Source organism: Cygnus atratus, chromosome 5 (genome assembly GCF_013377495.2).
Source record: "Cygnus atratus isolate AKBS03 ecotype Queensland, Australia chromosome 5, CAtr_DNAZoo_HiC_assembly, whole genome shotgun sequence".
NCBI classification, from domain to species: Eukaryota; Metazoa; Chordata; class Aves; order Anseriformes; family Anatidae; genus Cygnus; species Cygnus atratus.
The window spans coordinates 28583170-28609984 of record NC_066366.1 but is presented as its reverse complement, the minus strand read 5'-3'; the positions used below and the strand labels follow the sequence as shown (position 1 = coordinate 28609984).

The following is a 26815-nucleotide window of genomic DNA, read 5'->3' as shown; positions in this document are numbered from 1 at the left end:
CTTCTACGGTTGTAAATTTGTAGGCATGCAAGAAGTGCTGGTAATTCGCCTGTCGTTTGGTTGTCAGGTAAATCTAAGAGGACAGCAGAATGATGTGGCGTGAGCAAAGGTAGCGGAATATTACTTCTGAATTAAGGGAATTGTGTATCAAGTACGATTTAAGAAGGGATAGTCCTGATCTTAGCCTTTTTGTGTCGAATAGCATTCTGGGTGAGGAGGCATTGTGGGTTCACTTACTACACGATATTTTTGTTAGTGTCTGAGAAATTAAAAAAAATAAAGATGATACGAGGAAAGGCGGCAGTAATTTCAGAGGATAGGAGTCGAATTTAAAATTAGAGACATTACTTGGAAAAAAATGTCCTGCAGCTTGATAGGGACCAGTGCAAACTGTTTCAAAATCGTCAACCCTACAACTACAGGCTGGAGACTAGACAGCAGTCATGCAGAAGAGAATCCAAATGCGATAGTAGATCGCAGCATAAACAACATCAGATTTGATAAAGCATGTGAAGTAATCCTTCTGCTCTATTTGGCGCTGTTGGGGCCTCAAAAAGAGCACTGTGCTCCATTTTGGGCACAAATTTTGGAAAAGATGTGGCCTAACTAGAGAAAATTCAGAGGAGACTGTGAAGAATGATTGGAGGTCTAGTAAAATAAAAGCCTGGAAGGAAGGGGTCTGTTCAGGCTACAGACAGAAAAACTGAGTAGACAGGCAAGTCTTCAAAGTGTCTTTAATTATTGTTACATAAAGTTGTAAACTCTTCTTTGTCTGTTGGGAATAGGACAAGAAAATGGTCTTAAATTGTAGGGCGCAGTTCGATATTACCTAATGTGCTATAACTTGTGTCTGCCTCCAAAAAGGGCAGCCTTTTTTCCCCTCCCATTCATCCTGTAGTTCATTCACTTTTTTCTCCTCTCCCTTGTTTGTAATGTGGCACTTGTTTAGCTTAGTCGTAAACTGGTATGACTGAGGGGTCTAGGAGGGATAGGGAGAAGTTGTTTGTCTGAGGTCTGATTTTCCATGGGGTCAGCTTCTTCAGCATGCTCGCCTGCTGCCTGCATCGCCACTGAATGCGATGGGAGGGAGAATAGCAAGGAGCACGTGGCAGGGGGCAGTGGGATTATGTGTAACGTCAAACTGCACCCTCGGGCTAGATATTAGGGTAATCTGCCTAATGGCGAGGATAACGAAGCACTGAAATAGGCTGCCTAAGGAGGGTGTGAAATCTACCTCAGAGGAGTTCCTTTAAGAACAAACTAAACACACATCTGGTGGGGGTATTCAGGTGGTCTGCCATTTTGCCCATGGCCAGGATCAGCTCACCAAGCGGTCAACTTCTTGAAATGCCTTCCCCACTTTCTGTGATTCTTACAGCTTCTCGAGTAGATGGAAGCAATAAGAGTAATCTTAGGTTGTGATTAGAAGTGTTGTCTGCAGTGATGGGGCCTTAGGAGGTGTATTGGAGGCAGAGGTGTAGTGGTCTTGAGCTTTATCCGCAGCTGATAAGGTTAATGCACTTAAACCGCAGTTTTTAAGCGCCCACTGGTATGATTTAGAAATGCTTCTTTTTTTGCGCACACGAGCTGAAGTGTGGTTCATGAGCTATGCAGATACAGCTTAAGCTAGATCTGCTTTCGACAAGGGTATGCGCTGGCCCTCTTCAAACCATTTGAGGAGAGCTGTACTGAATCAATTCGGGTAGACCACTTGTGGGGTAGGATCCTCCTCTGGAGTGAATTGTGTGCACATTTACTGATTGCCTATTCTGAAGGTAACCGGCACAAGGAATGTTTTAGGGAAATAGTAGCCCAAAAGTGGGGCAAACCTGGAATGCTTTGGTTTAGAAACGGTGGAGACAGTGTTCTACCCGTATCGTTTATCTGTGCTACTTAAAACAAAAACAAAAAACTTTTTTGGGGGGAACCCCTTTGTCCTGGTTTCAGGTGGGGCAGAGTTAATTTTCCTCCTAGTAGCTGGTAGGGTGCTGTGTTTTGGATTAGGATGAGAAGAGCGCTGATAACATGCTGATGTTTTACTTGTTGCAGAGCAGTGCTTACACCAAGCCAAGGACTTTTCAGCTTCTCGCTCTGTCCTGCTAGCGAGCAGGCTGGGGGTGCAGCAGGAGCTGGGAGGGGACAGACCCAGGACAGCTGACCCAAACTGGCCAAAGGGGTATTCCATACCATCTGACGTCATGCTGAACAATATATAGGGGTGGCTAGCCGGGGTGGGGGGGCCGGCTGCTCGGGGATAGGCTGAGCATCGGTCAACGGGTGGTGAGCGATTGCATTGTGCATCACTTGTTTCGTACACATTATTAGTAGTAGTACTATTATCATTATTATTATTATTGTTATTATTATTTTTCTGTCTTAATAAACTGTCTTTATCTCAACTCACAGGCTTCACTTTCCCGTTTCTCTCCCCCATCCCAGAGAGGGAGGATGAGCGAACGGCTGTGTGGTGTTTAGCTGCCGGCTGGGTTAAACCACAACACCCTTCTTACCTTTTTTTTTTTTCCTTTTCCCAAAATTCCTGGGGTATGCAGCAGGCACAAACCGTTCTGAAGTGGGCAAACGGTGTTTGTTTATTTTGTCTTCTTCAGGATAACTATCTCAGGATTTGAAATAGAAGCTTTCTTTTTAGGTACGTTGTGTTGAGCATCCTCTGGGTAGGATTCCTTGATCCTGCCTGTGTCTCTCATCAACGTTAGCCAGAAGGCCCTAAGCATTAACAAAGTATTCCAGCGGTTTGGGGTAGGAGAAGAAACGTGTGTGTATTTGTTTTTCATTCATGTGTTCTTGTTATTTAATGAAGAAAAAAAGTGTTCTTTTCTACATACAGAGTAATATGAAAAGGTGATAAAGTTTCCAGCTTCTCTGACCACAAATATTTCTTTGGCCTGAGTTCTCTTCCTGTCTGACATTCATTTTACATGTAGCAGCAGGTTTCAACAATATGAACACTGAAGTAGTTGAGTAAATCTTTTTAAATGTGATTCCTTTCTGAAAAGTAACTCTGGCATGGCACTGCTTGGTTCTAACCTGGGTCACACAAACTTTCCCTTTGCAAATTGTCGGTTATGCAATGCTGGACAGGATCAGTGAAGTAAAGTGGAAGCGAAGCTTTTCCCACTTTGTAGATGTCAAACTTACTGCTTCTGATGCCTTTGTAGTTACATTGTCCCAGGTAGCTTTCACAGTTTAAATTATTCGGGATTTCAGTGAGCCACTATATAGCCCAGGAGGAAAGAGGTTCCAAGATGCTATTAACTGTCTTGGTTTAGGAGTCCTAAAAGATCCAGAAATCCATAAAATGATCCATATATATATATATATGCAAATATGTGCAATTTTCTTCATGAGCAAACTTCTGATATTTGTTCAAATGTTCTTAATGGTATTGTAAGCGGAGAAAGCAGTGCTGGCATATCCCTGAAAGGGATTGCAGCCACCATTCTGCACTTGTAAGTAGATTGCATTTGGATTCTGTGTAGCTCAAGATTTTTACAATAGCACTGTTTTGAAAAATGATGTTAATGTTTTCCAGGTACCTGCAAGAGCCTTGGTGGCTAAGGTGCCTTCAGATGAGGCCATATATGTAGGTTTCTCAGTGCAGTAAGCCTGGTGCTGTTGGTGTGTGCTCTGTACCAGGTAGCCACGCACAGGTGGTCTCTTTGGGGGAGTGTTGCAGAGTAGTCACAGTCTTATGCAGCGGGTCCGGTGCTTCTTGAAAGTGCTGAGTGCTTCTGCTTCACGTGCTGCAGACTTGGTGAACATGCACAGTAAGTCCACCATGAACAGAAAGCAGTAGGAATTTTTTTTTTGAAAGAAAAAATAAAAAAGTTGTGGCAACTTTTCACAATGGCAAAGGCTTTTCTGCGCGGGCTTCAATTTCTCCGTCTCCTGCTGTGCTGTGTGTCGGAAACTACAGTCAGGGTTGCTGTCTCTGGTGATTTTCATTGTTCTTGTTTGTGTCTGGACCAGGTGGGTAGTAACAGTGAATAAGGATTTGTTGTTGAAGTGAAACTCTTAGATAGCAGTGCTGTCAGGTAGGAGGATGTGTAGACTTAAAGCAGTGTTTTTGCAAATTGGCTTGCTATGGTAACAATTAATAACGCTGTGTTAATATGTTTTGCTCTGAAATGTCTTTTGCAGAAGTCTTGAAAGACAGTCGATGCGGTGTGGTAGAAGCAATGCTGCTGTTCACCAGCCACAAGCGTCTATTAAATCATTTGTCAGGGAGTGATAACATTAAGACCTGGCTGTTGACAGCTTCAGAAAGTGACCCCTTTAAGTGTGACGATCACTTCTTTATTTTAGTGTGACTAGAGTGGTCGTATATTTCACCAGTCGTGTCCCCTTATTACTAGCTCATCTGTAATCACTGGGATGCAAATAGGAACTTTCTTTCCTTTTTCTGGACAGACAGGAATTCAAACTCCTATCAGTTCAGTTAACCATAAGTGCTGAGTTCTTCTGGAGCCATCACGTTTGACTCTTGTTCTCAGTAGTTACCAAATGCATTACAAATCTCTTTATCATGCATTACTTGTTTGCTCTGTAAAGTACAAAATCAGAAGGAGGAATACACTTATCCATGCTCTGTGAAAATAATAGAGTGTAACATGGACCTGTGCTGTCTGTCGAAGTGATTGGGATAAAATCTCTTAAGAGACTTAAAGGCTGAGAGACTGTTAACTTAAGGGATATTTGACATAACTCAGTTCCATGGAAAAACTTCCTGATAGCATCGTATTATGTGAAAATTGTAAAAAAAAATAAATAAAAAAATAAAATAAAAATCTGATTAAGAGTAACAATGCGTTCCACTTGTGCATTTACCCCTTCTTGAAGGAAAACATAGACCAATTAATTTCAGTTTCCTTTTGTCTCTGTTTCATGATCTTTACTTCAGGGTAGGAGCTCAGAAGGCACAGGTTGTGCTTTTGATTGTGCAAAGAAGCAGTAAAATGTTTTAACTGAAGTGAGCAGGTTTCTAGTGGCACTTCTGACTTGCGAAGCTATTCTCTTTCATTTGTTATTAAAGATGGATAACAACAACATTTTGTTTCGCAGTTGAAAAAGCTTTATTTGAATTTTACAAGGCATCCAAAATTGATGTTGAGAGCACTACCAAATACAACAGAATCCTGAAAAAAAAAATCAAAGATTTTTGGAAAAGATTGAAAGATTTTCTCCCGTCCTGGTAAACTGTTGTTTAATGCGGTTACAGCATAAACATTGTCTAATGTTTCTTTTATTCCTGACTCTTCACCAGGTAGAGAAGGAAGCACTTAAATATATTTGTGCCTAGAGTTCTGAACTGAGAACTGCAACTAGGCAAGCTATTACAAAAGCAAAGAAAACTATAAAACGAGAGATTTGAACTTCTTTTCTGCAGTTATCCTCTTTGTCAGGAGGTTCACCTCAGAAATGTCCATCTTAACCTTTACAGATCTAGAAGCATGACATAACTGTGTATACTGAAGCATTCAGGAGTCTTCAGCAACATCTTTTTATGCCCACACGTCAGTCCTGTAACTAACCTGTGCTATGAACAGGCTTTGCAAAGACTGCTAATGGAGATGCAGTTGTTGGTTGGGGGGGAAGGTTCTTGTTTCACGAGTAACATAAGCAATGCTGTGAACAGGGATTTGGTGCGGAAGTATTTTTGCCAACATGCATATGTTACTTTGGCATGTCATTCATTTACAGCTTGCTACAGAATTTTACATGCCAACAAAATTTTGAGTCTGCAGGTTGCTATAGGTTGTCAGTATGTATTGGCAGAATAGCAGGTTTTTATTCCAAACTCTTCCTGCTGATTTCTCTGCTATCATTAATATTAATTGAATACCTGACTGCATAGCATCTTTATGTAAATACTTGTCTAAGTATCCAAACCATTGCGAGGTACAACAACTTTTATGCTAATAATCTTTTTTTTTTTTTTTTTTGAGTAACTGCAGAATGAGGTATTTTGTCTATCATCAATTTACATGCGACTCCAGCAGTAACACGAGTTTCCTTTCTCTCCTCTAGGAGGCGATGACCGCCGGGTCTTACTTTGGCATATGGAAGAAGCCATCCACTCAAGAGTCAAACCGGTTCAGCTGAAAGGGGAGCATCACTCTAATATCTTTTGCCTAGCTTTCAACAGTGGCAATACGAAGGTGTTCTCTGGAGGTAAGGAAGAGCACCCTGATTCACAGGAGTCTGCACTGAGATTGCCTTAGAGTAGAAGCCATGAGTGAGATCCTACCCCATATTAAAGGTCTTTTCCATAATCCCCTAGGGATCTGGAAGCTGACCTTAATCAGCACATGAAGGTTCTTTTGGAACAGGGAATTCTTTAGCAAGCACAACATACTCAGTCTCATCATGCTTCTCTTTTTTCCTGTATCCTGGTGTAAGGGCATTGGATCACAAACTATCGTGAGAATCCTCAGTCCAGTCCTGCCCCTACTTGTGCTACAGACTGTGGAACATCATCTGTGTTGTTCCCTCCTAGCTGTGCTGCATCCTGTCTGGCACTCTAGCTTGATATTTGAAAACCTCTGCTGCTACTAACCAATTTTAATACACTCTGAGATGGCTAATGAAGGACTATTGCCATCTATTGGTGGGTCACTTTTTCCTCAGATCTCATTTCAGTCCTTGATAGATGTCTGCCCCTTAGAACTGTTGGCACATCAGGCTCTAATTGTCCTTGATATTCTTCATCTTTTTGTATATAAATCCACATTTTAACAGGAAGATTGAATTAATCTTAAAACTAATATAAGGAAAGTGGGCATGTACTTGTTCCCTACAAATCCCTAGAATTTATGTTCATTTTGCCTCTCGTTGCTTGATTTTTGAAGTGTTGACATAGGAAGGAGAATTGAACTGAGAGGAGAAGGAAGAGGAGAGGTTTTGCTTACAAGACTGTTGAAATGCAGTCGTTGTCCTCTTCTGCTATACTTTATTTCTATGTCTGATCTGATTATCAGAAGGATAGGGATTTGTATCTTTCATCAGTATGTCTGTTAACACACAGCTAGATTTATTTTAGGATATTATGAGACCACTTGGTCAGAGCCCTTCACTGCTTCTTTGTTACTGAGATTTGTGAACTGCAAATCAATGCTGTAAATTGGTTCTAAGGACATGGGAATGGTGGAAACTTTCCATGCTTTAATGCTGGATTAAAACCATAATGTCCCTTGGGGTGGGGGGAAGACATAGCAAAGCTTTAGATAGTGTCAAATTTCAAAGTTGAAATGATTCGGATATACTGAAAGATGATGTGGAGGGAAAAAAAAAAAACAAGAATGTTGAATACTGATGTCTGTCTTCTGATCCTTGAGACTGCTGTTTATTTTATGAGAGAGGCAGCAATCCACACTGTCTACAGAGTGAATGTTTCTATTTGAGGCCTGTAGTTATTCCAGTGAAATTTTGGGCTGAAGTCTGTTTTGCTTTAGCTTGAATTTAGACAAATGGAAGCTTACGTGAATATTCGAGGGCTGAACTGACAGATGAACTGTGCTAAATCTTGCTGGAGCAGCTGTGATGGTACTTGCCATTTCCAGCTCAACCCTCTGTCCATTGGGCCATGCTGTCAGAGGCTACAGTTATCACAGGAGGAGCAGCAGAATGTTTTTTCTGTACCTTGCCACTGCAGTTAACACCTGCAGTTATAGATTCGTATCATTGATTATAGCGTATTTTTGCTAAGATGCCAGGTTCGATGAGCTGTAACAGCTGATGCACAGACAAACTGGCCGTTCTTCTCTCTTTCTCCTCCTCTGGTCCACATACACGCTGTGCCTCTGCCAGAAATTATTTCCATTGGAGGAGTCAGGAACTTATTCATCTGCTCCACCAAGATTCACAGAGCTCATCTGCTGGGGCTGTGAGTCTGACTCTTGGATCCTTTGTAAAAAGTCACTTTGCTGCATGGCCTAGATGTACCATCTGTCATCTCTCTTCCAGGAAAATGGGGCTAACTATATTTAATCACTCAACAACGTTCTTGGAGATCCTCAGAAGGTCTGAAAGAAGTGCGGGTCCTAAGATCTGCTGATTTCCCCTCTGTTCAATAAATTCAGTTGGAGTTGCATTCAAAACATAGAAGTTGGAATACTTTAATTTTTAAGTTTTTAGGTTTTAAGTGTGGAAACCAGCATAAGGGGCACAGAACTTCATTTGTTCTGTAAACAAAACTGCCAGCAGCTAACGACTTAGGATTTGAGGACGTTTCTGTAAAGCAGGTCTTGATAGCAGAGGAGAAGATTTTCCAGTTCAGTATAAATTGAATTCCATCCAAGTGATTTCAAACCTCCTTGACGTCAAAGAGTGCGTGTGTAACATGCACCACATATAGCCAATCCTAAAACGGAAGGTAGGAACTGAGTGGGTAGTGGTTTGCATGTGATCTCGGGGCAGGGGGGGAAATCTCAAGATACCAAGGAAGTTCCCATCCCTGAAGAATACCATTACCCTTCTACTAGTCTGAAGAACAGTGACGTTTTCTGCAGGGATGAATCCTTACCAGGAGCAATTGAGCAGTTTGTGGTTAAGCTTTGTCACCACCTTCTCCTTCCACACACAAAACACAGAGAGGCAGTGGCTATTCCATGCCCCCCTTTCTTTTCTTTCCTTTTTTTTCCCATTTTGGAGCTTCTGATGGAAGGGAAGATTGATCCTGTGATGGCTGGAGACCTGAAGCCAGGCAGCTAGAATGATTCTCCTGTCCGTGCTGTATGGAGAGTGAGGCACAGTGATTCCTGCTCCTCACCTTCCTGTCACTGAAGGGAAATTTAATCACTGGGGAGACTAGGCTATGTTTTTCATGGGTGAAATACATAGGCACTAGTGTAGTTTTACTAGGTATAAACATTGCCTGTAATGTATAATGGACAGTTTCCATTCCAATTAACGAACGAAGGACACTTACAATAAACGAGTCACTTATGTGTACCATGGAAAAGATGAGCTACTGCAGTAATCTAAGGCTGGCACAATTTAACTGGGAGCCTATGCAAAGAGCAAGTGGATGGAGAAAATCTCGCACTTCATTAGTCAAAGAGAAACTTTCTTATATTTCTTCTGTTGGAACAAACAAATTGAAATGCATACAGGATAAACGGAAACTGAGTCATATGAACAGTTAAAACTCATAGCAGAAGAAATTTTGCTCCTTCTAAACTTCTGGCTTTGGTGTACACTGGAAAAGCTTCACAGCTTGATACAACAACTACAAAGATATATTGAGCATAAAAATATGACTTTGGGCTTTCTGTTTATTTTCCTCTGAATAAAATATGAATCTCTCCTTAAATATTTCTAACCAGGAGGTGCCAAATTAGGTAAATTAATATTCAGTGCGGAAACCAAAAAATATATATTCTGTTGCTATAGCTTGAAAAACTCTGAAGAAGACAGTGGAATTACTTTGAAGCTGTAATCCTCTTAGTCTGCATACATGTGGTTAGTTTCCATTGTAGTCAATGGTTGTGATCAAAGAAAACTGACAGGATTGTCTGGGTGCTTGGTTTGGGTTTTGTTAATACAAAAGAAATTACACTTTCACTGTCAGGTTTGTACCTTCTCAATAGTCGCAAAACTCTGAAGGCTGACAGCATGAACTGGCATTGTTTGGCACGTGAGCCCAATGCATTTTGCTTGTGGCACTCTTTTTTTACCCTCCATTGTATTAGGAAGCATTCTCTGAGCAGGAAGAAAGATGCATTCGTGTGAGAGTTAGAGGTGTTCTGCTGCTTTGTAGTATATTCTTCTCTTTACTGCAAATGTCCCAAAACTCAAGCTCAAACTGAATGAGGAATGATCAGTAACAGTTCAGTAGAAGTTACCTGTTGACCAGTAGAAGGTGGAATGGATTGGTGCATTTGGAAGTGTCACATGGAACGTTTCACGAAACTGAGCACAGCGCTGATCGCCTGGCAACAGAGCTGTTTTTTTCTGTTTTTAGTTGTGTTTTCAAAATAGAAATTTTAAATTTAAAAAAAAATACATGTATTGGTTTTCATTTTTTTACTCTAATATGTTTTTGTTGTTGTTTTTTAACCACTGGAACATGATGTTAAATGTTTATATTTTTCTTTATAGGCAATGATGAGCAAGTTATACTCCATGATGTTGAAAGGTAAGTACACAGTTTGTGTTTCCACTGCTTCATGAACTCTCTTAATAACAACTCATTGGAGGCAATTTTGTTTTGACTTAGTGGTCTGGGAGAAGAGAACAGTCTGATTTAATCCTGAAACATGTTTTTTTATTTATCTAAACTCGTATCTGGAATGAAGTATTCCCCATCACCCCATTTATTTATTTTTTAAAGTACTTGGTTTCTGCATCATTTTGATCTTGGGAAAGAGAGGGATTATTAAATACATATGCTCTCGTGCAGGCAGCATATTAGGTTTTGGGAAGATTCAGAGCCAGATTATTCTGGCACTTACAGGCTCTGTTTTGTGTGGGATTTTTGTTTGCCTTTTTTTTTTTTTTCCCAAAACACTCACCTAGGTGTATTTAAGATAACTGGTGCTTGGCCACCTAAGTACCTTTTAAAACTGACTTGCAGCTTCTTGATTCTCCATGCTGATGTGAAGCATATTTATTTTAAAACTTTTTTTTTAAACCAAGCCTGCAAAATAATAGAGAATTGGGCTTTGATTAACCAAGATTAGGCTGTTACTCAAAATCTAATTAATATAGTAGTGGTAATATATTTGATTGGAGTTCTCTAGATAGCATACCATGTCTTTTGAGCTTCTTACTTTTGAAGTAGAAAATTTAAATGTAAAATTTTGTTCTGTACTTTTACAGATTTAAGCAATGACAGTTCATTACTTCAGGGAAATTTAAATGTTATTTAAAGGGTTTTATCAAAGGAATAGAACAATATTAAAATCTCTGTCTTAATATTTCAACTTTCGGGCTCTCCATGCCACTCTTTCTGCCTAATTAAGGTGATCTAAAAGGTTGGGAAAAGAGTGGAGTAGCGCAGGTGGTTTTTATTATTATTATTATTATTATTTTTTGTAGCTGTGCCATGTCTGAAGCCTAGACACTTAGGGGACTTATTTTTATTTTGTTTTCTTTTGCTGCTTTTTCTGCATGGGGCGGGGGGTGGGGGGGAATTGTAGGTCTGGTTTGTCCTGGAGAACTAAGAAAACCTAAAAAATAGCCAGATGGAATGTTGCTCTTTTGTGAGCTTCAGCTGAACTTAAAGAAGCTTGTATTAATGAATCTACTTATGTCTTGTGATCCTTTTCAGACTAAGTACTATAACTTGGTCCGCAGGTCCCCAGACCTCTTTCCCTTTCCCATTACCTCCTCCCAAGCGTAACTGTAGCATGGCATTGTGGTCACTACGTGGTTGTTGGTGGTGTGTTTTTTTTGTTTGTTTGTTTTATTCCAATTAAATACAACGGGTTTGTTAGAAAGATACATTAACCTTGTCATTAATATTACCACATAGATAAAGCTGTAGATATTTGCTTTTTAAAGCAGTAGCAAAAGAAAGAAGGATAATAGTGTGTCTTTCTTCCAGCACTGAGACGTTGGATGTGTTTGCCCATGAAGATGCAGTATACGGCCTTTCAGTGAGCCCAGTAAATGATAACATCTTTGCCAGTTCATCAGATGATGGCCGTGTTCTTATTTGGGACATCCGAGAATCTTCCCATGGAGGTGAGATCTCCAGATGGAAAGTTCATTATTTTAGGAAGAAGTTGGGATGTGGGCAAGCCAGGGAATGCAAAAGCTATGTTTATGTGGGCAATCGAAATGGGGAATGTTGGAGAAGGGTGAAAATGATGCATAATTCTTGTCGACCGTGATAGGCAAGCCCTGGTCTTTACCGTTCTGTGTTACTGTCTTGAATGGCTTCATAAAGTACCTGCATATAGCCCTGGGTAGCATAGAACGTGGTATGGAATAGGTTTTAACTTGAGTTAAAGGAACAGTGGAGGACACTTTTCTTCAATAAAAATGTCTTGCTAGACTTTAAACCAATTAGGAATGTGGATTAGATGTTTTTTAAAACACTGTTTTTGTATATAGCCTGGGATAAAAAAATTTTTGGAAGTTTAGGAAGCTATTTTGATTGAAAAAACTTTCCAAAGCGAGCTATGTATTTCCCTGTGACACTGGTAATTGTTCTTATGCATAATGTTTTCTGGTTCTCTTGTGAAGTGTGGGCTCGAAATGAGAGAGCAAAATCAATTTATCTGACTGGAAAAAAAAAAAAGATTTCTCGCATTTATATGGAAACTTAGATCCCTTATGAGATAACAGGGAAGAAGCTAAATTATTACTTCAATCTTTGTTTTCTAAATCGAAACACTTGCAATCTGGGTGGCTGTGTTTGTTGTTGTTTGTTTTTCTCCAGGAGAATTTCAATTTAGAACTGTACTTACATTTTGGAGAGGAATACTTCAGTAATTGAATTTCAATCTAGAAGTACGTCAGGAATACTTTAGTAAATTAAGTTATGCATTCACCCCATCCTAAAGAACACAAAGCTGAAAACTTAAAACTGAGCAGTCTGCATGAGCACCAAATGTGGTTCCCTTCCATCATAGCTGAAATGAAGTTGCATCTCTTTTGTAAGCTGATTAAATGCAATTGCATCAATTCGTAGGTTCTGTTGGTCTTACAGTAAAGTTGTTTGTGGCGATTTGTACACATTCGTTAACGGGTCAAAGTTGCACTTCAACTGAATTAGCTTTTTTCCATACCTAGTGAATTTGATAACATTTCTAGATTGCAATTCTGTCCCTTTTTGCCTAGGAAACAAACGCTGAAACAAGACCTACTTTCTAGTCTTATAGCAATCTTTTAGCCCTTATGACACTAGTGGCTCTTTATTGAACGAGCATGACCAGAACTAGGTCTGTCTTGATGAACCCCCCTCAGAATACTCAGAGTGGATTGCTTATAGATGCCTTGCTACATCAGGCATATTGCCTTTGTATAAATAAAAATTAAATATAATAGCACTACATTCAATTTTCAGTAGTCTTAAGTCTTACTGTGAATTTTGATTCTCTTGTGCAGTTGTGGTATCCTTTATCTCTGTCCCACCTGGTAATTTTATTAAAATATTAAAACATTCCAAAAAACAGCAAACACATTCAGTATAGGTGTGAAACTGACTTTAATAAAAATGTCCATAATGTCTCTTCTCTGGATCAGTCCTTGAGAAACTCATTTGTGACATTACTCTTGCTCAGAAGTCCATTACTAATACAGGGAACTATTGTCTTCCCTTCAGCCAGTTTCTTGCCTACCATGCAACTTCCAACTCCCTTTGCTAATCCCAGCTGCCTGTAGCTAAACTTTATGCTATGCCACATGTGAAATTAGTCCTGATTAGTTCTGCCACGTTTCCCCTGAATAATAACTTCCACTACTTTTATCATGGAAAGAGATCAAATTAATCTGATGTGATGATTCTATCTTTAGTAAATCCAAGTCTCATTTCATCCCTGTTTTCCTGTTTTCGTAATATCCAAGTGATTAGACCAGACACTGAATAAATATGACTTCCAAATTAGAAATGGCAAAATGTTCACTTATGGCCTTCTCCTGAACTCTACACCATAAAGATCTCTGTTAGGAGAGCTACCTTTTGCTGACTGGATGTCAACAGTTGGTGGAAATGGACACTGCTTAAATGCATCCGTATGAACCTGTTCAGTATCATAAGCTGATGTCCAATCTTATCAAAGCTTCTAAAATTGTATAGAAAGATGCAATTAAACCTTGCTACTGCCTTACTGTTACTAAGTCTTTGAATGAGAAGTCTGCACCAGTGAAAATGGAACGGAGAAGGTTTAGCTGTGGTACGTGTGGGGTTCTTTGGAGTAGTGTCGTAGGTTCTCTGAATTTTAAACCAAAGAGCTTTTGTACGCTTATTTAGGATGGGAGCCCCAAGTCAGCATTTAGAGGTGAGCCCTGCCAGTATTTACTACAAGAAAATGCCTGTCACTGGCGTAATCTCCTTGTCTGCAGTGGTGTTGTCATGGGAATGCACACTATGCATGCCAGTGTGAGTGTAGTTAGTTACGCTGGCTAATGCGTTAGAATCTTGCAAATAAGCTCCTAGTTCAAAATAGTGCATTACGTCCATCCCTGTGTTCCTCTGCTGAGTGACGTAAGCAGTAGCTTTTATAAACCTGCGTTTAATTTATGGAAGAGATTCTGTTGAACTTTCCTTTGAGAAACATTTTCATCCCCTGGTGTTTAAGAGCTACAATTGTGAAATGAGCATAAAGAATAATAACCAAAGTAACCCCCCTATTTTTCATTAGTGACTTAGTGCCTCATTAGTTTGGCTGCTGTAATCAGTCTTTAATTTGACAGACTGAAAGGCAACTTTCAAAATCTTAGAAGAACACTATGATTCCAGGCTGTTTATAATACAGGTGTGAAGGAAGACACCAGTAATTAGTGACAATGACTTTACTAAGCAAGCATGCGCAAATGTAAAGTTTAGTTTAAAATAACCAAACCAACTCATTTATTTGGCAATCACATGTTGTTTCAGTCTCTACTCAGCTAATGCATGCCATTGCTTTCCAGTGGGAGCTGCCATTTTAGTAACATGTCAGCAGGGATTCAATTTGATGATGCGAATGTAGAAGGTCAGTTTTAATCTTAAACCTTATTCGGAACTGCTATAAAACCAACAGCAATCTCTTGAAGTCTTTGAGCAGGCTGGCAGAACAAAAGTTTGATCCTGTTCTTCCCTTCACCTCTACCTCCTATGATAATTAATAGCACCAGGGAGCTTCAGCTGTGGTCTGAGACCATTGTTTGGATGTCTGCTAAATGAATACTGAAAAGAAATGTCCCTACCTTAAGCTCGTAATAGAGCAAGGGGAGGAAACAGATGGGGGCAGGACAAGTACGTATTAATTCTGGCTCAGTAGTTTGATAGGCAGTAGTTTCAGGTGTTGGGAATTTGGGAGTGTTGTCTGTTGAAACATGTTTTATATCTCTTAATGAGGGATATGAGGAAAGAAAATGAAGTATGTTTGGAGGTGCTTGCGAGGCTAAAGGTGCCTGCACACAGTGTCCCAAACGAGGGCAGCAGCAGTCTCCCAGGCACGTGAGCAACACGGTGGTTGCATCAGTGAATGGCAAAGTCTGGCATAATCTTGTTTCCTAGTTGCATGAAAGAATGGTAGTGTGCCACAAAACATACACACAATAGAGACTTAGGCTATGCCTAAAGCCATAAAGCTAGCAGAAAGATACAGAGAAGGATGACAAAGTCAAGGCTCTTTCCCATTCTTCATGGAGGCAACATTGTGACGGAATGAACAGGGCAGGGTAGCAGGCCAAGCACAGTCTTGCTTGTCTCATCCTAATCAAGATGAGAGGAAGAGAGCCTGAATGAGCATGTTGGTTTTTTTTAACTGTGTGTATGAATAGCAAAAGGTAACTGCTGATGTTTCTATGTAAGAGAAGCCCCCTTCCTTGCATACTTATACAATTGCTGAATAACACTTTTAAGGGGCCTCTTTTTCCTCAGGGATGGTAGATTGCTTTTAGAGCTGATTTCCATACAAGCTTCTCTCACTCTATGTAATAATATTCTCCAGTGTAAGCAATTGCTGCTACATTTACAGTTTGGATGATCATCAGTGGCTGTGGAGGCTTCAGACGTGGTCTTTGCTAGGAAGCCTTCAGAAATCCTCCATGTGGCCCTTATTAGATGACCATTTGGTCACGAACCATAAGAAAACTCAAATATTTAACCTTTGCAAGTGCTTAGTTTTATACTCTGATAACCTTCCATAAGCAAAATGGTGTCTTGAAATCCAGTTTGTGTCCTTTTCCATATTTAGACAAAGTTAAAGTACGTGTGGGTGGGTTCTAAAACTTCAGGTTTTTATATTGCTTTGGATGTGTCAGCTCTAGAAGTGGTTTGAACATGTCTCCATATCTTTAAATCTTGTTATGCTGTTTCCATATTAAGCTGCCAAACTCATTGCATCAAACAGTTGTATGCTTTGTTTGTTCTTATGTCTGAAATCACAACTTTTTCAACAGAGCCCTTCTGCTTGGCACACTACCCATCAGCCTTTCACAGTGTGATGTTTAATCCGGTAGAACCCAGATTGCTGGCTACTGCCAACTCTAAGGAAGGTGTGGGACTCTGGGATATTCGTAAACCTCAGAGGTAAGATCTGTCTCTCCTGGTCTTAAGCTGTGTGATTTCTTTCTCTTGAGAAGTGATGGCATGCCGCTCTTTTTAAGTCAGGGCATGCAATGGTGAGAGAAGATGCGGAATAAAGTTAACAGCAATGTTAGTGCTGAATTAAATTATTTTGCATAATTACCCTTCTTTACACATACTATCTAATTTGATTCAAAGTGGGGCTAGATTTTCCAGTGTTAAGGTAAGTGGCATTTTGAAAGTCTGCTTGGCCTCACCACTGCAGGATTAACACGGATGTCTTGATGTTGTCAAGATCTCATCGTTACATGTAGCATTCTCCTACTAAAACTGGAAGAAACCATGGTGGGGGCACTATCTGTTTTACAATTTGTTTTTTTTCTACCCAGCTTTGGTTTCAGTGGCTGGTCAAGTCTGCTTTTTACTCAGCATTTTATGACTTCCTAGAAGGCTAAATGATGTGCCCCCATGATTGCATAGGTTTTTAAACAAATTGACAACTTCGGAGAGAAGTTTGCAGTACGAAGTGCTACTGACCGGACTGGGTTCTAAAATGGGCTTATGCAATGCCAGATACCAGAATTTTAAATGAATGAGAGGTTAAGCTTCTGTTGGAGGTTTTTCTTTTTTCTTTTTTTTTGTCCTTCAGATTTTGAAAATAATTTCCTTTTTTCCTCATAGCTATCAGAAAAAAGTTGAACACTTCAAAAAAAGTGAAAAGAGGAGGAAAGAGATGGTAGTTGTTTATGATACAGTAGCCTCAGTTATTTAAAATCTTCCATAACATACACTCCCTTTATCAACAAATTTCTTGGAATATCTAGAAGATACATATCACTGAAAATAATTCTTGGTTTTGTATTGTACAGACAGAAAAAACAATATCATTTGGAGTTAATTATAACTGGCTGAAAAAAAATTCCAAAATGTTTAAACATCCCCTATAATAGCAACCAAATCATGATTTCAAGGGGGCTTATTATTCTTAAATTGTAAACATTTTTGGTTTGAATTGACTTTTGCTTTTAAACTTGAATCAGTATTTGCTTGCTGATGCTTGTGGCTCTAGAACTTTCTCATATTTGTAAATTTTGCCAGAGCCCTTGTTGGCAGCTGTTGTACATTCTGCTATTGCATTTAGGTTTGATTAAAATAAACTGGAAGGGAGTTAGAAGACAGCCTAGGCACTTTCCTCTTATCCCTGTCAAACCCTGTGTGTAGGTCTTAGTAAGTACCTTTCTGACAGCAAACTGTTCATCACTCCCTGGAGAGAGGGAGAGAAATTCAAGTTGTTAGGTTTCTTTCTTTCTTTACAAAAAAAAAAAAGTTTCTTGTTTCCATAAAGTTTCTATCATTTTAACTTATATTCATGCCATTTTTTTTTCCTTATAAACTAATATGGATAAAGTTGGTGTCCTCTTTCCAAGGTATCTAGCTTTGTACTGTTTCTGCAGGATTCTTTGTTTTTTTTTTGTTTGTTTGTACCTCAATTTTGTGATTTAAGAACTTCCACAGGTTAAGGTTGCTCTTGTTTTGAAGGGGAGTTATGCCAAAACACTTTTCTTCACACATTTGTTCTGAGTACAAACATAGATAGAATTATGTTGGAATAGTGCTATAGTTTATACTTAATAGAAATTATACACAGATGCAAAATTTAGATTAAGTCTTTAGTTTGGGCAGCAAAGTGAAATGGAATGATACATGTAACTGGAAAGGTTAAAGGGAATTGAGAGAGGAAGTACCTATTACAAAGGATGCAAGCATTGCCTCTGATAAATGCAGGAGCAGATCACTAGAGAAGGGAATTCTTCTCCCACAAATTGGAATAGCTGCTTTGTGATACTTTTGCTATTCTCGTTAAGACTTTGATTATCCAAAAGTTTCTCAGCTTAAATATTAAAAAGGGTTGATAAGTTATTGTTTGGGTGTAGTAGCAGCTGTCAGGTCATAGAAATCCTGAAGATCTCCTGTCTAGATGCTATCATGCCTTCTTCCTCAGTTTTAACTCCAAGGCAAAATGCTTGTTGGGGGCAATTGTGTGTGTATGGGATAGCAGTCTGTGCTCACACATCTAAGGACACGGATTTTACTCGTATTGTGGCATTGTTCTTTCTAATGCTGAATACAAAATAGCTATAGCATAAATTCATTGGTAATGCTTCTTAGCAAGTATTATGTATTTCTTCAGGTTTAGAACCAGTGTGTGAACGACTTGATAAACTTTGGTAAATCTGAATTCTAAAGTCTTTTCTTTAAATGATGAAAGGGGAAGGGAAAGGGTGCCTTATAACTTGACTGAAGGCCTTGAATGAATTAAATGGGTGGAAGCTCGTACACTTATCTGATGGACAAGAGCTACCCTCTTCTGGTCCTAATCTGATCAAAGTAAATCTTTCCAATTAAAAAGCTAAATAGTGGTGGTGAAACATCATACCTTGCAATAATAGTGCTGAAGTTCCTGGGTGGGTAGGTCACGCCACTTTTTCCATGTTTAAGGGAACGCTTACAACATCCTTACTGTACTGGTGGATGTACACTGCGTATAACATGCAGCTAATCCTTAAGCACTGAAGTCTTATAGCATTTGCACCTACGAAGTAGGTGTGCTGCATGGTGTATAACAGGTACGTGTTTTCTGCCTGCAGCCTGTTCCTCCTAGAGGGCTCAGAAACAGGAAAGAGAATAGTAAGGGACAACCCTGCCTCTCTTAGTGTAGATGATATTTAGAACCTCAGACTTGGACTGAGGAAGCTGTAAGATTAAATGAACGCAGGTGAAAACAGTCTGCTTTCAGCTGTCATTTTCCAGGATAGCAATCAATTTTCTTCCTTGGCGTGACCAGAGATATGCCCAAAACATGGTAAAGAGGGTATTCTTGGTGGTGGGAAAGAAAATGGCCTAAAGCACTCTGGAAGCACACTTCAGTTTGTTACCAAGAAACTCTCAGGAAAGAGGAATCTTCAGAGTGAGATGTCTGTGTTGTGCTGGTGGGCTGCCAAAGCCAGAGTCAGTCAGATTTAACCAAATTAAACCAGATTTTTAGCGTGGTTTTTTTTTTTTTTTTTTTTTTAAGAGTTCCAAAGCATTTTTCAAAGCTTCCACTTGTCTCTAGAGATCTAGTTTAATAATCTGGAAATATACAACTTTATTTTCAACATATTTGACGCCAATTCACTTTGTCTTATAAGGAAACAATTCTGTTAATGTGTAGATCAGTTAAGATATAATCCTTGTTCCAAATGCTATTAAAAATGGAAAACAAACTTCAGGTTTTTGTCAGTGGGTTTTAGTTTGTTATAGTGTCTTCCAGAGAAAATATATTTAAATTCAATGTATTTGTATTAAAAAAAATCTCTTAAGAGTGAAATAATCCACATAGCGCTGTAAGTACAGTATTAGATAGACTTTACGTAGAACTGAAGTTGGTATGTGAGTGAATTTCTGTCTATTTTCCCTATTTGTATTAATACTAAAAAGATACAAAGGATAGTTTCAGGTAAGATGTGTTCCAAAACCCTTTTGGCTGTTAAGAAATTTTATAGGGAGAAGGGGTTAAAGAGCCTTGAGGTTCTCCGTAATCTTGGGATAAACAGGAAGCTGCCTCTATAATTGCACGCCAGAACAGCAGCACAGCAAGAAGGGTAACCCCATCAGCTGCTTTTCTCATTGTCAAGACTCTGCTAATGGTGGAAATTCTTGCTTCTCTGCGGGTTTCTTTCTTTGATGCTGTTATCGGGATCCAAGAAAATGTAACACTGTGAGGAGTGAGAAGGATAAAGGGAATAGAGGCTTTGCTGGGTTACAGCGTAGAAGTATTAACTTGCTGGGATTGTTGAGTATAATGATAGTGTAAAATGCTAGGTATATCTATCCCTTCCCATGACAATCTTTTTATTTCTATTCTGTGCACGAAGCTCATTTGTGAGGGAATCTATTTTATGCCCCAAGCTGTTAAGGGAAACTCCATGTTTTTTCAGTACCAGAGTAATCCTTCACAATATTGTGACCTTTGTGGGAACGTTTCAGTCCTATCGTTCTGCCTGGGGTGCTGGCAGAAATGGCCTAGGTCAGGTAAACTTTGGATGTTTTGTCCTAGCGTGTAGTAGTGGGGTTATGGTCAGAGGCTAAGTGGCTAAAAAGAAGGGGAGGAAGAAATTTGCTGTGCATTGCCAACATAGTAACTTCCAGTGGCTTACGTAGGTCTGCACCACTCTGCTACAAGTAAGGTGAAATGGGTATAAGTAGTTAATTTGCTGCTAGTGAAGCACTTCATTTAAACTGATGATACAGCTCGCATTTCCCAAAACTACTGTTCCACCTGTCAAGTATCAGATGGAAGCAGGGTTAAATTGATGCAGGCACTACTTGGTTTTCCTCATAACTAGAGATTGTTCTGGGGAATCCTGCTGCTGCTCCCCTGCAAAATCCAGAAAGCAAATCAAAAGCCTGGAAGTCTGAACACCAGCTCTTTGGGGCCAAGAGTAGTACTGTAGCTAGCAACACCTTCGCTTAACATGTATTACAGCCAACAGCAGTGGCACAGGAATACTCTTCACATATTCTTCAAACCAGGGGAGGTTTGTTGATCCCACAGGATTCAGCTGGCCTTCAGGAAGGGAATCAGGCTTAATGTAAAATTTCTGGTTTTAATCTGCAAAGGCTCTTCAAGTGAGGTACAGTTTAATATTGATCAGTTAGATACGATGCATTGTCAGAAAAATAATGATTTGCCATTAGCTTCGTAACTTGTATGATAGCTGATAAAATATGGCTAACTGACTGCAGTTTTAAACTAATAGCTCTAAATTTTCAGGGGCATTGAATTTAATCGTCTCCAAAGGTCACCATTTCTGGAAGCTCAATTTGGTCAAAACATTTAATCAGCTCAAACTGTGTCTAATTGGTGCTTCTGAAAATTCAGATTTAGTGTCTTAAAGGCAGAGAGAATAAAAAATGTTTTAAAAGGTTTTCTATTCAATCTAGAGGAGTAAAAGTGCTTTTAAAGACCTTGGAGCTCAAAATTCTTGTAGCTTACAAATCTAGGCACCCATACTGATCACTCCATTTGTGTAACTAGTGACTGTATAATCACATTTTAATGACTTTCTGCAACAGTTTCGCAACGGTAGGATCATGCACCTGGAAGTGGGAAGAGACCAGAGTTTCTCTTCTCCACTTACTGTAACCAAAAGTAGATTAACATCCACAAATAGCCCCTTGATGCCACGTGCATAGGATTGCAATATAGCTACTTAGCAGCATCGCTCCAAGGAATGTCACCTCAAAAATCCAAACGCTAAAAACCCTCTTCCCATCTTCTCATTTGTATTCCTCTGTCACCCTTCTAACTGAACATAAATGCAAGGGTAGCCGCAACTTAGTGCTGAACGGATCACTATAAGTACTGTCTCTGAGGGTCTTATTTTCAATTTCTTTTTATACCCTTATTAGGGAAGGTGTCAGTATGTCAGAATCATCAAGTTAATAGTGTTCTGTGGTGATTCAAAATATTGAATGGAGCAATGATAACCGAGGAGATTAGTGAATTTGGATACAGATTTCACCATTTGTTAGAAACAAATGAGCTGTATCTACTTAGCCATCCTCAAAAATCTGAGGATTTTTCTCCAAAATACACAGTTCTTTTCTACTTGATTTACAGGAGTATGGCTTCTTGCCAGCTGTTATATGCCTCCAGCCAGGAGAGTTAGTTTTATCTGCTTTTTTTAGGTAGCTCTAAACACCTCCTACAAACTATAAATAAAGTATTCTTAGGGCTAGGGGAAAAAAATGTCCTGATTAAGGGTAGAGTTTATTCACATACTAAGAAAGTGGTTAATTTTTTGGTGGGAAGCTGGGAGTGCTTCACATTCAACAGCTACAGTGAAGAAAGTGGCTAAAAAGAGAGCTTTTCTTGGTGTGCACAGGAAAATTTAGGGACAGTTGCACGGCTCTGAATTGTGAGAAGTTCAGCTCACTTCAAATAATCATAATCTGATTAATCCTGCTGCCTGAGTCAGGATACAGAGACAGATGCATTTTGCTTTATTTCAGAGTTCATTCACAGCTTGGTATCTCTTCTTCTGTCTCAGATTTTCTCAGTGCAGCAATTGAGATTCCTGCCACCCCCTTTCACAAGCCTACTAATAAGATCTAAATGCAATGGGCTGGTTCATCAATGATAGCATATGAGGCACCATTCAAACAGAACTAATAGAAATCCAGTATGATTACGAGTTGACTGGTGATTCTGGAAATACTATTTTTCCTTTTTTTATAGTGTATTAATATTGTCTTTTGTTCAGATGGATGTTAAACCACAGCCAGCTGTATTGTTTCTTCTTTAAAAAATAGCGTGTTGAGAAGCTTAAGTATGTTCTTGATTAGTGAGGGGGCTGTTGTAAGGCACTTGCAACGCTAGATGGAGCCTAGAAGCTGTGCCTGTTTTAGATAGGCAAAAAAGGCAGTTCTGTGCATCATAAACTGTTGGCAGCAAAAATGTATTGTGGATCTGTGTTGTTACAGAATTGCTGGGGGCAACTCAGCAAGTCACTGTACTTATGTATTTCAACCAACGACTGTGTAAGTCCAGATATTTTTAAGTACTCTTGTGTTCTTCCTTCTTCCCTTTTTACAGTCCATGCCCATCTCCTTTTTTTTGCCTTCTTTTTTTTTTTTTTTTTTAAGGAAAGGCCCAGTGAATAGTAGAGATGATGGAAACGAGTCTATTCTTTATGGATATGTAATTTCTGATTATATTCAGATGTTATCTCTGTGCTAATAGCTTTATTAAGTTAAAACATAAACAACTTCTTTGTATGGAGGAGTATGGAATATCTCTATCCATCAAAATCTAAGGATGTAGAAGTCCTGCAGGTGATTGATGTTGGACTGACATACTGACATGTAACAGAAAAAACTTGATGGTCTTTCAAGTTCACAAATCCTTTGTCAGGTGTGAAATAGCTGTCAGAACTATAGGCAGAGTGAGTTAAATGCACGTCAGGCAGACCATCTTTGCAGGAGAGGGCAAGGTAGTACCTCTGAATAGAGGCGTGGTTTATTCTGATGCTGGTGGATGAGAGAACGAGGAGAAGGGTGGAAAGGGAGATGAGTATTTTCAGCTCTGCCTGTGCCACAGGTGATATTTATAGCCTGTGGAACAGAGAGGGCTTTGGAGAACCTGTATGGTGGTAGGGAAGATTTTAAAGGTCCTAAAGCTAGCATCATAACTGAGTCCATAGATACAGGTCTCCAACAGTTATCAGTTTTAGTTTCCAGGCTCATACCTGGCCCTGTTATCTGATCCTTAAAGAAGATGCCAGGAGAGCAAACGTAGCAGTTATTTTTTGAGGAATATTCATATACATGCTGCATGTTATCCTTTCCAGGTTACCCTCCTGATTTCTCTCCAATTTCTCTCTGATTTCTCTGACAAGTAGCTGTCATCTAGTTTTATCTCTGTGTTACCAAGATGTCTGGTATGTTGACTGAAATATACCGAGCTCCTGGAATTACAAGTGTGGGATCCAGCGCTGTTTGTGGTTGTGTTGCACAGGTCATTAGTCCAGTGGGTAGCCACAGAGTTTGCTTTTGACAACAAATTTAGTGAGGCTGGGACTGTTCAGAGGCTAGAATTGGTGGACTGGAAATTTTCTTTCAAAGAAAATGTATAATTTTGGTTGTAATTATTTCATCCCTACAGGTTTTTGATATGATGATACATGAGGTCTGCAGGAGTGGGATGGCAGGAATATGTGAAGATTTAAGGTTTTTCTATGACTGTTTTGCATTTTGACCCTGCATGTAAAGGAAGAAAGCCTGTGATACTACTAATCACTTGTAATGCACATGGTTTAGGATTATCAAAGCCCTTGCAGATGGAGAAGAAATTTCTCTGCATCACTGAATCTCCAACTACCAGTTTTAATTATTTCAGTGCAACAAAAATGTGCTGTTTCTGTTTTGAGACCTCTGCTAGTCCTGCTCTGAGCAGAGCACTGCATTAATGAGTAAAGGAAAAATGTGTGTATCATCAGGTCATTTCTTTCCCTTCTAGTAGAACTATTTGTTGTGAATTTTGACTATTTTTATGCTGCTTAAACTAACTCATTTAGCTAGGTTGCAACATAAATTTTAAATGCAGCCTAGGCACTCACCAGTATAGGTCAACCATACCACTTAAAATAGTTCAAGTAACTATTTATCCTCTCTCACTGCTCAGGAAATACAACTCACCCCAACCCCCCATACTTGTAGCATCCTCATCTGTTTTGTGGTACTGAGACACCTCAAATGATTTTTGTCTCAACCTAGAATTTGAGGCTCTCCTGACCCAGTTCTGATTTGGTGTATTTGCCCCACATGGCACAGAACAGAAGCTTAGATTTTTTTTTCCCTATTTGTTTCCATTATTACTTAAACATTTCTTTTTGTTATAGAAAGTGAATTTATTGCTGAAGTTTATGGAGAATTATTCTTTTATGGAAATCTTTGGGGTTATGTTGAAGCAACTGTCGAATGGTTATGGTGAGGGGTGGTATTTTTGTGGAATGTGTATTGGATTTGTTTTCCTCATTGCAACCATAAATAAATCTCCAAACTGTTTGCCACAGGTTTTAGCCAAAATCAAATGACATCTTTGAGATGAGAACCACTGAAGAAAAGAGGGAATGCTTTCAAATAAACCTTTCTGACTTTGGGCAAAGAGTGGTGGTTACAACCATTAAGTCTTTCTACAAGTTATATTTCTGCTGGGCAGAGCACTTTGCTGCATATGGACTCTTTCTTTGTGGTTGGTGCTGCTTTATCTTTTAAGGACAGAGGTGCTACTCTAAAGTTGCAAGAGATGTAAGTCAGTGAATATAATGCTAAATATTTTTATTCTGAAGTAAGCAATCTTTGCAGGTGTGAGTGCCAACTAATACCTAGTCTAGAAATACTTCCAATAAGTGTGCAAGTCTGCTGGATACTGCCTGGTACTCTTTCCCACCTTTATATGACATAAACTTACTTAAGAGTTAACAAGGACAGTACTGTATGAAGGCCCCCCTCACGTGGTGCCTGTTTTAAATGTACACATGTCTTGGTTCAACCCTGTTGTAAGACATGGGAAGTAGTTGTTGAAACATAAATCCGTAGGAAACTGTGGTGGAACAACTTGATGAGACCAGAGTTGTTGTTAGAGTTGCATTTAGGTAGGTTTATGTGCCATTTTGTATTCATCTTGTACGTATTGGAAGGCAAAAGCTTTGGTTCAAGACTAGATGGTGCTTCTGCAGGGAGCACCTTAGATCTTGCCCCTCTTCCTCTCAAAAGAACGGAAGGCCCCAGAGCTGAATGCAGTGCTCCAGGTGGAACAGGGGGGGGAGAACCGCCTCCCTTAACCTGCTGGCCACGCTGCTTTTGTTGCAGCCCAGGATACGTGTGGCTCTCTGGGCTGCAAGTGCATGTTGCTGGCTCATGTTGAGCTTCTCATCAACTAACACCCCAGGTCCTTCTCGTCAGGGCTGCTCTCAAGCTGTTCTCTGCCCAGCCTGTATTCGTGCTTGGGATTGCCCCAGCCCAGGTGCAGGACTGCACTTGGAGCAGCTTTGCTACAGAAAAGTATGTGTCTATAAACGTGTTTTTATTGGATGAGGGAGCAAATCTGTAGCTGATGTTATTCAGCTCTGGTAAGGCAATACAAGAATCACAGTACAGGAAAACGCACAGGAAAAAATCCTTCATAGGACTGCATTATTGATCAGGGACTGGTCTTGTGTAGGCCCTAAGGTGTAAATACGGAGTTACTCTTCATGAGGAACTACCCTCTTTTGCACTCAGATTATCTTTCTGAGGTAACTTTCTCTGGCAGCTGTGTACTTTGTGTTATACTGACTTTGGTGTGTGCTTTGTTTTGGAAACAACTATTGTTCCTTCGTTTGGCCTAGAGGTCATCTTCCCATGCCACGTCTGGCTGTACTTGCATCTTCTCTGTCTGGTTATCTGATGGAACCTACTCCTTCTTGTTTTACTGGCTTCAGCTGGGCAGTGTTCTCTCCCACAGTCTATACTCCATCCTTCAAGGTGCTATTTCTGAACACGGTGAGTAATAGACTGACTTTAGAATTTAGAGATTAGAAAAGGAGAAAAATGAAGAAGTCATTTAGCTAGTTTGCTTGTGGTTATTGGACAGTTACTCTTTACATTCTCTACTTTTATTTTACTTTTTAAAATCTGGTTAAATGTTTGTTTTTTTTCCCTCTTCTTGCAAAACCATTTCACTATCTAGTAGATCTCATTTATTATTTACTTGATAGTAACACCTAGATAATTCAAGCGGAGTGAGAACAGGGCACTTGTGCCTGCTGACTCAGAACTGTAGTGAGGGCAAGGCTGGGCTGGTGAGAATGTTTGGGAACAGGTCTGTAATAAGACTAAAACGTTGAGTAGAGCTGAAGGAGGATGTGAAACATTCAAATAAATAGGGTTGTTTTTTCGTTGTTGTCATTTCCTAACGCTTAATTGCTATAATAGCCTTAAGCCCTAAAAGGATGTAAGTGATACAGATGCGGGAAAGAGTTCGGTGCACTTTGGGCTTCTGCTCTGTCATTCTAGTGAAAAATA

The 26815-nt window shown here is 39.6% G+C and overlaps 1 protein-coding gene across 3 annotated transcripts in view; it reads left to right on the top strand.

Annotated features, from left to right (window-relative positions):
- Positions 1–26815, top strand: part of DCAF5 (DDB1 and CUL4 associated factor 5) — a 69549-nt gene that overhangs the window by 4742 nt on the left and 37992 nt on the right. For all 3 annotated transcript variants that reach the window (XM_035539424.2, XM_035539426.2, XM_035539425.2), the window contains exons 2-5: positions 6049–6192; positions 10120–10156; positions 11567–11706; positions 16078–16207. In XM_035539424.2, coding sequence (XP_035395317.1) covers positions 6049–6192; positions 10120–10156; positions 11567–11706; positions 16078–16207 — 451 coding nt within the window. The remainder of the gene's footprint in view (positions 1–6048; positions 6193–10119; positions 10157–11566; positions 11707–16077; positions 16208–26815) is intronic.